Raw genomic sequence first — 15,743 nt, 5'->3', positions numbered from 1 at the left:
ATAATACACTGTCTCCAAACTTGGTATCTTAAAATAATACCCGTAGCTGACGATTCTGTGGGTCAACAATTTAGGCTTGGCGCGGCTGAGTGGTTCTGCTGATCTGGGGGCTGTGCGTGGCTATTCTTGGCTGGGCTCCTTTACGCATCAGCAGTAAGCTGTAAGGTTAACTGGGACCTGGGTGGGAAAACGTATGTCTGCTTCCAGGGTCCCTCTCCTCCAGCAGGCTTGCCGGGACTTGTTCACCTGGTAGTGAGCAAGTTTTCCTTTTCCCTTAGATCCTTAAGTTTCTCAGAATTGGGCTTTACTTCTTTACACACACACATACACACATACACACGTATATACACACACAATGTATATGCACATACTATATATATACTACATATGATATAGATGCATTGACTCAAGGGGATATAATGTTCTTCCTAAAATTATCTAACTTAAAAAAGATAAAATAAATAAAAAAAATAACTAAGGTACTGATTCATAAACTGAGAGGCAACATGGTACCATGCTCAAGAGCACAGAGTTTGAGTCACTTTGCTTTGGGTCACATCTCACATCTACCATTTAACTAGCTGCATGACCTTGAACAAGTTACTTAACCTCTGTACACCTCAGCTATCTTATCTTCAGAGTTAATGTATGTACAGCACTTAGAAGAATGCCTGGTACATAGTAAATAGTATATGTGTGTTAGCTCTTATTACTCCTATTAATAGCCAATATATATACCCACGTAACTATTTGAAAGTGTTTAATAATTAATTTCGTAAATGCGATCGACCGCTTCTGCAATCACCGTTAATTATTGTAGGTAGCAGTTTACTCTTGTAATAAAAAAACGTACATTTATAACTCAGTGGACTTGGTAAAACGTTAACATTTAATCACATTAGATTTTTCACCTTGAGTTAAATCTGGAATGACTATGTATATTTGAAAATTAATGATTAGATATTGAAAATAAATCCGAATGCCATAGCGGGTTTGTATTGCTGACCTTGTTATGTTGAACAGATATGGATGGTGGCGGACTGTGCAATCACGCGGTTGTTGAGACGTGTAACTAACTACAGGGGTGCCAGCAATTACCTTGAAGTAGGCCTTCAGCTGTCTCATCTTCCTAAGCTAAGGCCAGATACATTGGGATGAAAACTGGAGGCAAGGCCAGATTTTGGCACATGCCTGCTATGCGTCAGGCGCTCTGCTCAGAAGGATTCTATATGAAGTATCTCATTGAATCACTGAACAGCTTCTTTGAAATGGGCACAGTTTTATCCTTACTTCCTAGACTACGAAACTGAGGCATAGTGGAGTTAGCTAACTTGCTCAGTGGCATCGAGGACATGGCTGAGTCAGGATCCAAGTGTAGGCTCTGTGGCTGCAGAGCTCAGTTCTTCCCACCAAGCTCAGGGAGCCCCTGTGTGCTGTCCTGCACGATATGAGCACTTCACCCACACTGGCCCACCTGGCCCTCAGAACGTCTTCCTTTTTTACATTATGCACGAGTCATCTCAGGTTTAGAGTACTTTCCATAAGGTCACGTAAGGCTAAGTAAGATGTGTAGGTGAGATTTCTCTTCTAGCCTGATCTTAGAGGGGCAAAGAGCACGACTCTCTTTGCGGTCTTTCCTGTTGGAATTTTATAATAAATGACAGTGTTTCCTTTCTGAACACCTGCAGGGGCTTCACCCGAACCTTACAAACGTTTGGTTTTGAAAGTTTTATATGTCCAAGACGCCTACGTTTAAAATTATGTCCGACATTTGCTTTAATTTAAATTTTTCGATTTAATCGTGAGGATGACTGTTTTCCCAAGACATCTCTTCACTAATTATATTTTTGCCAATGCAGATTGCCTTTTCATATCGTTTGCTATTTATTTATTGGTATCTTGATGTTGTGTCTGATTAATTGATCCCACAGATTCCTTAAATTCCAGGCTTCTATTTAGATCATTTATAAATTCGATATTCTATCAGCCGTTTAATGTGGAGGTCAATTTCATTTCCTCTACTGACTAACCTTGTCCAGTTTTGATAACTCCTTCTCTCTGCCCTCTGATCAGGCAGTGCGTGTCACTGCTTGGCTCTGGCTTCTGACCAGAAACATCTTGAGCAAAATCTTTGATTTCTTCTTCCGGATTATGGGGAATTCTCAATCATCAATGCTAACAGAACCCTTGGAGTGTTTTGCAGAAATATTTTCTACGGCAAACGATGGTTTAGCTAACTTCTTCTGAGCACCCCTAGCAGGTTTCTGTTAAATCAAAAATGTCAAAGGTGATGAATTTTTAAAACAGTTAAGTTTGGTTCATATTTAATAGAGAAGCTAACTGTAGCATTTCTTCTTAATGCAAGACAGTTTAGCTGCTAGCCTGTTACCAGATACACATGTGAAGAAAAAGTTGTCTCAAAATCAACAGTAATTTAGGGGCAAAAAACAAGCAGAAGCTTACATTGTGATGATTTGTGTCATTCTGAGATTTAGAACAAAAATGAACTGGTTTCTAAAGATGTCAATCAATTAAAAACATGACGAATGGGGAATTAAGCAGTCTCTTAAGAAAGTTCTCAACGGTAAGTATACCTGTCACTTCTCCATTGTACTTGTGGCTCATTTTCTAAGATACAGTCATTAGCGTCGGCAGCTAGTAAAAAGGTTGTGTTTGCTTTACTCTGGGTTTGTTTTTTACTTACAAATTATAAAGCGCTCACATAGTATTTTCCAGCTAAGTCGCTGAAGCCGTTTGGATGACATACTGTAACATGAGTTAGTTCTCAATAAAACTTCACTCTTCTTACAAAAAGAGACCACATTACTCCTCTGGATGGAACCCCCAGGGTTTCTTCCATTTCCCATGAGCCTCCTCCTCCCTGCTTTGCCTCGTATGGTAACTGTGTCTCAAAACTCTTGTTTGACAGTTCTAAGTCCACAAATCTTACAGACCCTTGGGGTTATGGTTATGTAGATATTGGTAAATTTAGTGGATCAGATTTGTTAATTCTGTGGGATTTTTGTCTGTCTGTGCTAACTACAGAATATCTAAAATATTTTAGATTACAGCTAAGCTGTGAGGTTCTTGCTGGAGGAATTGTTATTGTTATTGTTCATAGTCCTCAAAATGCCCAGTCTATAGTGGGCGCTCATGTGTATCCCACTATGGCTGAAAGTGACCAGGTAAGGCAAATGAATTTATTTTGGTCAGATCAGTATTTTTATGAATAATCAATCATAATAATACCCATTCATTATGCTGTGAATCGGTTAACTGACAATTGTATATCTTTTGGGTATTTAAAATAAATATCTTGAAGGGGGGGCCTGGGTGGCTCAGTCGGTTAAGTGTCCGACTTCAGCTCAGGTCATGGTCTTGTGGTTCGTGAGTTCAAGCCCATGTTGGGCTCTGTGCTGACAGCTGGGAGCCTGCAGCCCGCTTCAGATTTTGCGTCTCCCTCCCTCTCTGCCCCTCCCCTACTCACACTCTATCTCTCTCAAAACTAAAATAAAACATTAAAAGAATAATTAAAAAATTTAAAATAAATGTGTTCTATGCGCATTTTCACTATATGCTATGCTTGTAATTCTGCTTATTATGCAAGAGCATGCTATACTTTAGCTGTGCTTATTGTTAACTTTATAGCACCTGGATTGATGTGGGATTCCCTTGGGGGGGACAGAGAGGGCCGTGTGCTAGCCGGTCTCGTAAGAAGGCCCCTGCCACACGAGCCTGTCACCTCCTCGCCCAGCGAGAGCACCGCTGGACTCCAGGGAGGTGAAGAAGTAGGGCAGTCGGTCCGCAGGTTTGCTGGGACTTCCCTGTCGTCGGATATTACTTCCTTACCATCTTTCCGTATTTTCACCAGCCCATGCGGTCCGTGGCAAAAATTCGTGCGGCTAACAAATGGTTTGCCATTTGTAATACTTGAGAATCCAAGAGAAAGGCAAGGCTAGAGAGGGCAAAATAGAAAGGCGGCTCTGACATTTGGTGAAAAGACAATTATTTTTCAATTAAAAGCTTATTCTCCAGTAGTTGCGAGATAAGTATTTCACGTTTGTACCAGGATGGAGTCTTTGAAAGGGACACAGAAGAGGCAGGAGCTGAAGAACGCTGCTTGGCATCCGGTCCATAGACTATGGATGTGGCTGCGGCTGTGGTTTGTTCAGGCCGAAATGGGTGCTAATAAGTATTTTTCAAGTGACGGTGGCACCTCCCCACCGAGGCTTTGTTCCCTTTGAGCTTTGCTCCCTGAGTTCATTTACTTCTCCACAGGCTTTCAACTGCCTTATTTCACGAGGTTTCTCACCGGAAAAGATATATTCTTTACGACCGTTGTTAGTACTGGCTGAGGGAGCAGGAGGGGGACGTCAGCTGGTATTTTGATATTTGAAGGACGAGGTCAAATTTAAAATCGCAAATGAAAAACTGAAAAGCTGCCTTACGAAGGAGGCGGAGCACAGTCAAGATCTTGTTGGTTTTGGTTATTGGGAGAAGAGTTGTGTGCGGTGTGACCTTGAAGCGTCCGCACGCCGTGAAGTCAGCTGTGGGCTGCACCCAGCATTCATTTACTCATGTACATTGCAGAATGAAGCAGAGGAGGACAGGAAAGATGAGTATAATACACACACACGATAAGAAAGACAGTGACATACATTTCTTCGTGGAAGTTGTGTGTGTGTGTGTGTGTGTGTGTGTGTGTGTAGGTAAATGTATGCAGGCACACCGTAGCATCATATGCAGTGTATTTGGTACTATGATGAGTCAATATGCTTGAAGAATATTGGCTTTAGAGCATTGCATTTAGCGCTTGAATGTAAAAAATTCAGATGCCCTTTAGCTCAATCAGATGCTGTTGGCGGACCCTTTGGCAAGTTCACTGTTCTCTGTGTTGCTGCGGGTGTTTACTGTTGTGAGGATTTAATGCGGTGGAATAGACGTAGCACCTGGCCTAGGCCCTGGGTGGCACATTTTATGTCCCTGCATTCTCCCGTTCTCCTTGAGAACCGCCAAAATATGTTCTTGGAGGCGTTCTCTTCCTCTCCTCCTTGCCTCAAAGCTGGCTCTTTTCTCAATTCAGCCTTAGGGTGTCTTTCCATTTCCCATGATCCTGTTTGTTCGCTTCTCCACTTGCTTCTCCTTCTCCCTTTGTGTTTTCTTCTACCAATGTCTTTCATAGCCAAAGGGCTGGGCTTGATCGCCTTTATCTTTGAGTTAAGAGACCAGAAAATTTTCTTTTTCTTCCTTTCTCTCAGGTTGTCTGTTCTCAGTCTTTTTCTTCCCTATTGAGAATAAAATGTACACTTTGGTAGTTGGGTACCCAGAATGTTATACCGTTCAAACTTTAAGCCTATGCCACTTGGTGGGTCTACACATCAGAGCTAGGCCATGTAGTGTTCCTGCCCATGACCAATATGGAAATTGAGAGTAAGTCTTTAGAAAATTTTATAGGAATTTGACAGAGTGATTTCACATTTATTTAACCCAGCAACAAATTTGGGTTTGCATTTTGCATGCTTTTTATTTCTTCTTTTTTAGGAAACCATATTTATTGCATTTTAGATAAATTTGATCTGAGGTGCATCAGGTATTTTAAAAAAATGACGCTTTGTCATGGGTTATTTGAGAAGCACTGCTCTAGATAACTGAATTGTTACAACTGGTATGTATAATAGGTCGGAAGAAGATAATGAGATAATGGCCTTGTAAACTAGAGTCAGTATGTGTACTAGCAAAGGTGGAACTTGTAAACTTTCTATTTAGCTTTTGGATTTTAAGCCTATAAATTTGAAGATGTCATAGAGAAAAAAAAAAATGAAGACAAAACAGCCAGAGGAAGAGAGAGGCCAATGGTCTGTGTCCTTTTACTAAAATTAAGAGGTTTAAGAAGTGAATCTTATAATGGCTTTTAAGTTTGCAAGAGCGGACAGTTTTTCTTTCTTGCCTTCATTGGGGAAGAAAGATTTTTCTCCTGCCCTTCAAGTGTTTTTTTGGCTGGCCTAAGAACTAAATTGGCATGAGACAGATTAGCAGGAGAAAATAAAACTTAATTACATGTGCACGGGGGGTTCCATATGAATATGAGGGTCACAGGCAGTCAGGAAACTGAGGCTTATATGCTCTCCAGAGCTGAGGAGAAAGGGGTAGGCATGTGAGAAGTCAAAGGGAAGAAAGACAATTCACAGGAAGATGAATGTTTGCGGGGTCATGCAGAAACAATGAGACATAGCGAGGAATTTTAAGAAATGGACTTTTCTGAGGGCTTCCCTTTCTACCACACCTACTTCATATTATAGTATAGCTATCTGTGGTGATGGCTCCCTTACTGGAGAAGCTCATCTATCTAAATTCGTTTAGGCAATTAGAGGGAACGTCAGAGTCTCTTCCTGAGCCTTCCATTTCTTAAAAATAATCAGCCAAAAATAATCCATATGTCATAGGGACACACTTTGTGGTGGCAAGTTTTGCTCCTCCACAGAACCTTCTAGGTTCTTTGGCTGGTCTTATAATTAGATTAATATAAGACAGATTAACAGGAGAAAACCAACAGAACTTTAATGTCGTGTATACTTACTTCCTTTGTACATGGGAGAGACCCTGGAAAGGAAATGGCTGAAGCCATCGTCTTAAATACTATCTTCAGCTAAAGTCCGAGGATGTTGGAGGTGGCAAGTCTGGGAAGGAAAAGCATAGTCAACAAGGGTAAGGTTGTTACGTAAAATGTTAAGTCTTTGCCTTCTTCATTGACAAGAGTTTCTAGAAATTTTGTCATCCCCCTCTTCTTGATACAGAAAGGGACACACTGTTACAAATGGACCTTCCCCTTGTAAGTGTCTTTTGTACCAGGGTAACTCCTACTCAGTTTTGAGAGCTTCCCCCGTGTGTGCTGTTTCTTAAGAAGAACCAGCTCAAAATAATCCCCATGCCAAAGAGACACATTTTAAGGGGGAAAATCTGCTCCCTATCAGGTTCATAAAACACTGCTTCTCTGCCAGCCAAAGTATTTAATAACACACGTAATTCTCTTCCTGCTGGACGGCGGAAACCGCTCCCTTTTTTGTTGACGCACAAAGTTTCTGAAACGTAAGAGAATTCACGCGGCTTCCTCAGCCTTTAAAACTCTAGAGCCTCTACCACACCAATGCAAATTTTAATGATGGGGTAGAAAGGAATAACTAATTATATGTAGCTTTTGCTGCTGTCACAAACAATGATGGAAGATAGTCCAATCAAAAGCATTTGCCGGTGGTTGTGATTAAGCTAAATTTAATTCACCCAAGGATTCAAGAATATTGTATGTTCTCATAACAGAGTTTTCCTTTTCAGAGAAACCAAAATCCTTACTCTTAAAGACTTTCAAAGCGTGCTTTAAAAACTGCCCCTTTTGAAGCTGGCTCCCTTATGTGGAACTCTTTCCATTTGCAGGCGATGTTATATTCTCTGCTTCCACACTTGTGACTTAAGGGTGTTTTGTTATTCGAACACAAACAGAACTCCTATGCTAATTTGAATTCTGATTTCTTTTATTTATTTGCCCAGTTGGAGTGTTTTTTGTAGGGGAAAAAATGAGGTAAGAAAGTACCTACAGAGGGAGACCCAATTAGTCTTTGAAAATGCATTTCCTCACAGTCAAAACATTGAAGCAGGAGGTGAAAATTAAACATTCAGCCATAGAGGGATATTTTTCGAAACAGGCTTAATAGCCTAAAATTGAATATAAATGCTTTGGATCCTTTAAACGTGGGCGAGTTGACTTGACTTTCATATATGATAGGTGATAAATTCCAACACTTAAAAGGCATCTCATCCCTCCCACCTGCCATTTTCTGTATGTACAAGTGTGAATTTACCCCTAGGATTCTGGGTTTTCCAGATTGTGCTAAACCTGAGTGTTGGTACTTTCTTCAGTAAACTCAGAAGACAATAGGGCAGCACTGTCAGGAAATGCTTGTGTTGCTAAAATGTTATCTTCTCTACCTCATTCTTTTTGATCACCGAGTAATATTCTATTGTACAGTTATACCACATCTTTTTTATCTACTCATCAGTCTGTGGACATTTGGGCTCTTTCCATAATTGAGCTATTGTTGATAACGCTGCTATAAACATCGGGGTACATGTGTCCCTTTGCATCAGCAATTTTGTGTTCTTTGGATAGATACCTAGTAGTGCAATTGCTGGGTCTTAGGGTGGCTCTATTTTTAATTTTTTGAGAAACTTCCATACTGTTTTCCAGAGTGGCTGCACCAGTTTGCATTCCCACCAACAGTGCAAAAGTGTTCCCCTTTCTCTGCATCCTCGCCGGCATCTGTTGTTTCCTGAGTTGTTGATTTTAGCCATTCTGACAGGTATGAGATAGTATCTTACTGTGGTTTTGATTTGTATTTCCCTGATGATGAGTGATGTTGAGCATCCTTTCATGTGTCTGTTAGCCATCCGTATGTCTTCTTCGGAAAAGTATCTATTCATGTCTTTTACCCATTTCTTCAGTGGATTATGTTTTATGGGTATTGAGTTTGATAAGTTCTTTATAGATTTTGGATGCTAACCCTTTATCTGATACATCATTTGCAAATATCTTCTCCCACCATTGGTTGCCTTTTAGTTTTGCTGGTTGTTTCCTTTCCTGTGCAGAAGAAGCTTTTTATCTTGATGAGGTCCCATTAGTTCATTTTTGCTTTTGTTTCCCTTGCCTCTGGAGACCTGTCTAGTAAGAAGTTGCTGTGGCCAAGGTCAGAGAGGTTGCTGCCTGTGTTCTCCTCTGGGATTTTGATGGTTTTGGGTCTCATATTTAGGTGTTTCATCCATTTTGAGTTTATTTTTGTATACGGTGTAAGAAAGTGGTCCAGTTTCACTCTTCTGCATGTCGCTGTCCAGTTTTCCCAGTGACATTTGCTGAAGAGACTTTTTTCCATTGGATACTCTTTCCTGCTTTGTCGAAGATTAGTTTGCCATACATTTGTGGGTCCATTTTGGGGTTCTGTATTCTGTTCCATTGGTCTGTGTGTCTGTTCTTGTGCCAGTACTATACTGCTTGATGATTACAGCTTTGTAATACAGCTTGAAGTCTGGAACTGTGGTGCCTCCAGCTTTGGTTTTCCTTTCCAACTTCACTTTGGCTATTTGGGGTCTTTTGTGGGTCCACACAAATTTCAGGATTGTTTGTTCTAGCTCTGTGAAGAATGCTCGTGTTATTTTGATAGGGATTGCCTAGAATGTGTAATTTGCTTTGGGTGGTATAGACATTTTAACAATATTTGTTCTTTCCATCCGTGAGCATGGAATGTTTTTCCATTTCTTTGTGTCTTCTTTAATTTCTTTCATAAGATTTCTAATCTTACCTCTTTGATTAGGTTTATTCCTAGGAATCTGATGGTTTTTGGTGCAGTTGTAAATGGGATTGATTTCTCTTTATGCTGCTTCATTATTGGTGTACAGAAATGCAACCGATTTCTGCACGTTGATTTTACGTCCTGTGATTTCGGTGTATTTATGTATCAGTTCTAGCAGTTTTTTTGGTGGAGTCTTCCGGGTTTCCCGCAGAGAGTATCATGTCATCTGTGAAGAGTGAAAGTTGACTTCTTCTTTGCTGATTTGGATGCCTCTTACTTCTTTTTGTGGTCCGATTGTCTTCTTCATCGGTCAGTGTTATTTCCTTTTCAAACTCAAGATGGGAGCAGAAGCTTCACAGTTTCTTCTTTTGCTCTTTGCAGATTTATCAAAAGCTTCACAGAGTGGAGAATGGCTCTTGAAACCACTGAACTTCTTGCCATTTCTTCCCCTGAGGGAAGGCACTTGTGTGGGGTTGTAGCTTTGTTTAAAGGTCATCATTGGAGGCCTTTATTTAGATCCCTCTAAAGCCTTAATATCCTGCAGAAAGTCACACAGGAATCCAAAGGACTTCTGTGTTGCATGGATGTCATTCCTCTATTTGCTAATCCTGTTTGAGCTCATCTGCACTACAGAAGCACACCGTGTAACAAAACACACTATTTTCTGGCTCAGAAAGATTAAAAAGAAGAAAGGGATATAAAAGTTAGGATCATTCAAAGTATTTGTAACTTAAAACACCTGAATTTCACCTTGACCTCAAGTTAAAAAGTTCTATATACATTAGACAGCTCCAAAAGCTGACGGAACATTTTGTGCTGGAATGGAGTATGATGGGAGATGGGCTGCACAGCGAGGAAGATAGTATTTGGGGGGATTCCAGGTGAGTCCCTGAATGCTAATGGTAGAAAATTATCCAGTTGATACCAACGTGTAAAAAAGAGACTTCTCTGTTTCAGCTTCATCCAGACATACAAGCTAGATGTTGCAGGGTACGGAGGCACACACACTTTTGCCATTCTTTGCCTGTTGCCATGTTTACCACCCATGGCCACCCCAATTTCACTGATGGTAACTCTGCAAGCAACAATTTTCTTGGCCGTGTGGCAGTGCTAAAGGTTTGAGTGATTCAGCATTGGCCTGAAGGCCAGGTCACGGTCAGCCCTGTCAGTAGAAATATACACAGCAACTGTGTTGCAGGCAACAGAGCCCGGCATGATAGAATATGGAATCAATCTGCTTCTATTTATTAGAGGAGAAAAGTACGGTTTTTAAGTTATGTTATAAACCCCAACAGCCAGCTTTAGATTTGTGATGGGGTTGGTCAGCCCTGCGTATTTTGAAGATTTTTTTTTTGTACATTTTGTAGAATATAGCTAACCCAGATCATTTCAATGATATTCTCTTGCTACTTGTTCCTTTTCTGCGCCCCCAACTCATTCTTAAATCACATTTGCAGCTCTTCCTTAATACTGGAATGTATGTTTCATAGATAACCCTTCCCTTGTGGCCTGGCTTTCATATTTCCAGGTGCGTAACATTCATCTCCTGAAAAATTGCTCTGTTTTCAAAGAGCGACTATAATTTTCCTTCACTGTTGTGAAGGGGTTTGTTTTCTTCATATATGCTCAAACGGCACATGAAGAAACATGGGCTTATTGGAGTGTAACAGGGTGAATAATGGGTTGGAAACTCAGAGGCTCAAAGTTTTGGTTTGGCCACTAACTCATCCTGAAACCTGGATAAAACTACTTCCTAATCTCTCTGTCACTCAGTTTCTGGTTATCATTAATACCATTAACCCTACCTAACTCCCTTTACGGGGTGGCGAGGTTAGGGTAACAGCCATCAGCAAACATTGTCCAATATTGATCTCTTAACTAGCCCATTAATTTATAAAGGATATATCTACATGTATGTTTTTTATTCAGTCCTTAAAGTAATTCTCTTGGAAAGGTGGTCTTCTCCACTTGCTGTTTAGGAAATCACAGCTTATAGACAAGATAAAAATTTCACACTTTCTCTAGTAGTGGATGTATGTTTATAGATATCTGCTGGGTATATACGAAAGTAAACCCACACAAACATACAAACACACATCTTCTTGAAAATTATGATTCACAGTGAGGGAAGTTTTTAAAAGGTATACTCAACGGGGGGGTGGGGGGTGGGGAGGGTGGGAATAGTCTCCTTACTCAGTAGAAATCATGAGTCCAGTCACATGTGACTCGTATTTCTTTTTTCATCCTTATGCTCCAGATTTAGGTGTTCTTTCCCCTTAGAGTTTCAATACAGTTTTCCTCTCTGCCTAAAAGTCTTTATAATGCCCTGTTTTCCCTTTTATCCTAGAACATTTTGCTTTTATTTTTCTTTATGTACTATACAATATTCATATAATTATTTTAATTGCCATTTCTGTTGACCTTAGACATGGGGCGGGCCAAGTGACACAGTTGATGCCAGGGTATCTGAATAGCTTGAATCCATGCGGAAACTCTTCAGCAGTCATGGGCAGGCTAGTGCTGTGTATATAAAGGTACAAATTGCTCATGGAGATGTCTGAGAATGACCATCTTCCGATTGCAATGATGATTACATCCGTATGCTCGGTCATACCAGTCATGAAAACGCCGCCCCCATCAAGGAGTCAGCTGTTACAGCAACGGGGCAGGGGTGGTGGTGCTGAACTGGAAGAGAGTTACATTGATGGCAAGGAGTGTCACAGGGCCGGTAAAGTTTTCTAAGATTCCGCAAATCGGACCAATCTGCTTCCGTAGGTTGCACGAGAATATTAAAGTGGCTGCAATCACCAAATGGTGGCACCATTCTAGAATAGCGTTGTCCCGTAGCACCTTCTGAGATGGTGGAAAAGCTCAGTATCTATGCTTCCCAGTGTGGTAGCAACCAGCCAGATGTGCCTATTCAGCACTTGAAATGTGGCTAGTGTGGCCAAGGATCTAAGCTTTTAATATTATGGAATTTAAGTTAATTTTAATGTAAAGAGCCATCTGTGGCTAGTGACTACCAGATGATCAGTGCAGGTCAGCGAATTAATGCCTAATTTTGTTACTTAGAAGGCTAACTGCGGTAACTTCAAGGAAACTTCCCATTCACTCATCTGTTTTTTGTTGTTTGTTTTAAATGTTTATTTATTTTTGAGAGGGAGAGACAGGGAGAGACAGAGCGCAAGCAGGGGAGGGGCTGAGAGGGAGGGAGGGAGACACAGAATCTGAAGCAGGCTCCAGGCTCGGAGCTGTTAGCATGAAGCCTGATGTGGGGCTTGAACTCACAAATTATGTGATCATGACCTGAGCTGAAGTCTGCTGCTTAACCTACTGAGCCACCCAGGTGCCCCACCCACCGCCATTCACGGATCTTGAGAATGCTTTAGGGTGAAAAGATATGAAAGGGATGGGACTCTCAAAGCTTAAGTAAGACACATGGCATCGCAGTGTCAACCCATGTAAATGACAGTGGCTTGGAGAAATGGCCAGAAAGTAGTATTTCAGGTTGTAACTCTCCTTTGATTTTCTTTTTTGCAGGTTCTTTCATGTTGGTGAACACATCTGGGAGACCTGAGGGGCAGAGGGCCCACCTTCTCTTACCTCAGCTCAAAGAAAATGACACCCACTGTATTGATTTTCACTATTTTGTATCCAGCAAGAGTAATGCTGCTCCTGGGTTACTCAATGTCTACGTGAAGGTCAACAACGGAGCTTTGGGGAATCCTATCTGGAATATATCTGGAGACCCTACCCGCACATGGAACAGGGCAGAACTGGCCATTAGTACTTTCTGGCCGAATTTTTATCAGGTATGCTCTTTGTTTGCATTTCCTGTTTTGATGCATCTTCTGAAATAGTTTTTTTTTTTTTATATTCGTATAAACAAAGAATGTATAAGAAGTGTAGGTATTTTTTATACCAATGTTAGGAAAGCTTGTGCTATTTGATAAGGGAGTGTATTCAGTCTTTGTACATTACCTTGAGAAATGAGTAAAAAAACACCTTTCAACTTTGTTTATGCAGATATTTTAAGAAATTAAAAGCAAAATCAAGGCAAAAAAGTTGTTTTTAGTAGCCTGCAGCAGGGCAGGAAGCACTATCTGCAAGCACTATATTAAGTTAGCCATATCTGACCCATGGAGACGTAGCACTTGATTCTAGAAGAGGAAGCCCTATTGCTCATGAGTTACTGGCAGGAGCAAATGAGTCATTGAGAAGTGAGACCCATGGGCCAGCTAGCAAGGGGCAGCTTCCTGTTCCCATCCCTGTAAGCAACGGGAAGAAGATAACTTGTGTAGGCTCAGTCCTGTCATGGAGCAGCTGCTGTCCTGTTATTTGGGATGTTCTGTTAAGACCCACATTGCCCACTTGGAATTCTCAGTTAAAGTAAGTACATGGTGGAGGCAGAGACAGTTAAAAAGTGGTACCAAAGTGGACCTGATGTCATGTCCCTGCTGTCAGAGAGTGACTTGTGTCACAAGAGCATCCTGACTCAGGATTAAAGGTGGGAAATTAGTGACAAGGACATTGGTGCTCCTTTTTCCCCCCCCTTTTGTCCATAGCACCTTCAAAAAATAACTTGGGGTGCCTGGGCAGCTCAATCAGTTGAGCATCCGAATTGGGCTCAGGTCATGATCTTGCAGTTCGTGGGTTTGAGCTCCGCAAGCCTAGAGCCTGCTTCAGATTCTGTGTCTCCCTCTCTCTCTGCCCCTCCCCTGCTTGCACTCTGTCTCTCAAAAGTGAATAAACATTAAAAAAATTTTTTTAAATAACTTGATATTGAGAACACTCAATTAATTTCACGCTAAGAAGATTCATTAAGAGGATTGAGATATTTTGCTTTTCTCTTTCTTAATTCCTTTGGCTTGTTCAAGAGCCAGCTGGAACATGTATCCAAGGTCCTCTCTCATATTTAATTGAGGTGCTTGGCTAGACTCAGGGAAGGGAAAACTGAGTCCTTTCCAGGTCTGCTTGTCTTACGAATGGCTTTCAATGTTGTGCCTAATGTGTCTCTGTACCCTTTACCTACAATAATTTCTAGAATTTAATGAATGATAAATAAATGTGTTTTGAGTAGTATGCATGTAAATTGTTAAATAGTACACAGGTAAATTGTTAAAAATCTTTTAAAAGGACACTTAAGCAATACATTATAAAAGTTAAAAATTTAGATAGATCTGGGGCACCTGGGTAGCTCAATCAGTTAAGCATCTGACTTTGGCTCAGGTCATGATCTCATGGTTTGTGAGTTCGAGCCCCGTGTCGGGCTCTGTGCTGACAGTTGAGAGCCTGGAATCTGCTTCAGATTCTGTGTCTCCCTCTCTCTCTTCCCCTCCCCCACTCGCACTCTGTCTCTCTCTCTTTCTTGCTCTCAAAAATAAACATTGAAAAAAAATTAAAACAAAATTTAGAAAGATCTAAATTTGGCAATCTACTGTTAGGAATTCATCCGAAGGAAATAACAGAGAATGGTTGCAAATTATTAATTACAAGAATACTCATGGCTGTTTATTTATAATAATGAAAAATCAGAAACAGTATTATTTCCAACATTAGATGGTTAGTTAACTTATGTTGGCTCAATACTAAAATGCATTTTGCAACAATTAAGAATAATGTTATGGAAAACCATATAGTGACCTATTTAAGTCTATGTTGTTAAGTGGAAAAAGTGGTATAAAACAGTAAATTTCACAGTTTAAATTTTATATATTATATATTTTTTAATTTTAAAAATATATAATAAAATATATATATAAGTATGTTTATATGTTATATACTTATTTATATATTCTATATAATACTTACATATATGTTTATATAAATACATATATATAATTATATGTATATAAAATAAAGACTAAAGCATATGCTGAAATAAATATATTAAAAAGTGGTATCTCCTTAGCTAGTAGGGTAACAGGTGATTTGGACTTTTTTTCTTTCTACCATCTGTCATATTCTAAATTTTCTTCAATGTATATTTTACTGCTTTTATTTATAAAACCCCAAAGAATAAAACATAGTTTTTCTTCCATAGGGAAAATACCCTATTTGACAAATAAAATTTTGTTTATAAATATATTAGCAGTCAGTCATATAATTAACAAAATATGGCCTCTGGGACAAAGTTTCTTCTTGCATAGTATTAAAATTGAAACAGAGTGGGGGGCTCAGTCCGTTAAGCATCCAAGTTTGGCTCAGGTCATAATCTCATAGTTCATGAGTTCAAGCCCCATGTTGGGCTCTGCACTGACCGCTTAGGGTCTAGAGCTTGCTTCAGATTCTGTCTCCCTCTTTCTCTGCCCCTCCCCTACTTGTGCTCTCTCTTTCTCTCTCAAAGATGAATACATAAACATTTAAAAAATTATTAAAACATAAATACATAAAATGGAAGCAGGGGAA

The 15,743-nt window shown here is 40.1% G+C and overlaps 1 protein-coding gene across 5 annotated transcripts in view; it reads left to right on the top strand.

The window, feature by feature from the left end:
* The window catches only part of PTPRM (protein tyrosine phosphatase receptor type M), a 791,703-nt gene that overhangs the window by 286,050 nt on the left and 489,910 nt on the right, over positions 1-15,743 (top strand). For all 5 annotated transcript variants that reach the window (XM_019418445.2, XM_053902396.1, XM_053902395.1 and 2 more), the window contains exon 3: positions 12,876-13,147. In XM_019418445.2, the coding sequence (XP_019273990.1) occupies positions 12,876-13,147 (272 nt within the window). The remainder of the gene's footprint in view (positions 1-12,875; positions 13,148-15,743) is intronic.

This window comes from Panthera pardus, unplaced genomic scaffold (genome assembly GCF_024362965.1).
Source record: "Panthera pardus isolate Hobbes unplaced genomic scaffold, ASM2436296v1 HiC_scaffold_15, whole genome shotgun sequence".
NCBI classification, from domain to species: domain Eukaryota; kingdom Metazoa; phylum Chordata; class Mammalia; order Carnivora; family Felidae; genus Panthera; species Panthera pardus.
The sequence above is the reverse complement of the archived record's forward strand: the minus strand, read 5'-3'. Positions and strand labels throughout refer to the sequence as shown.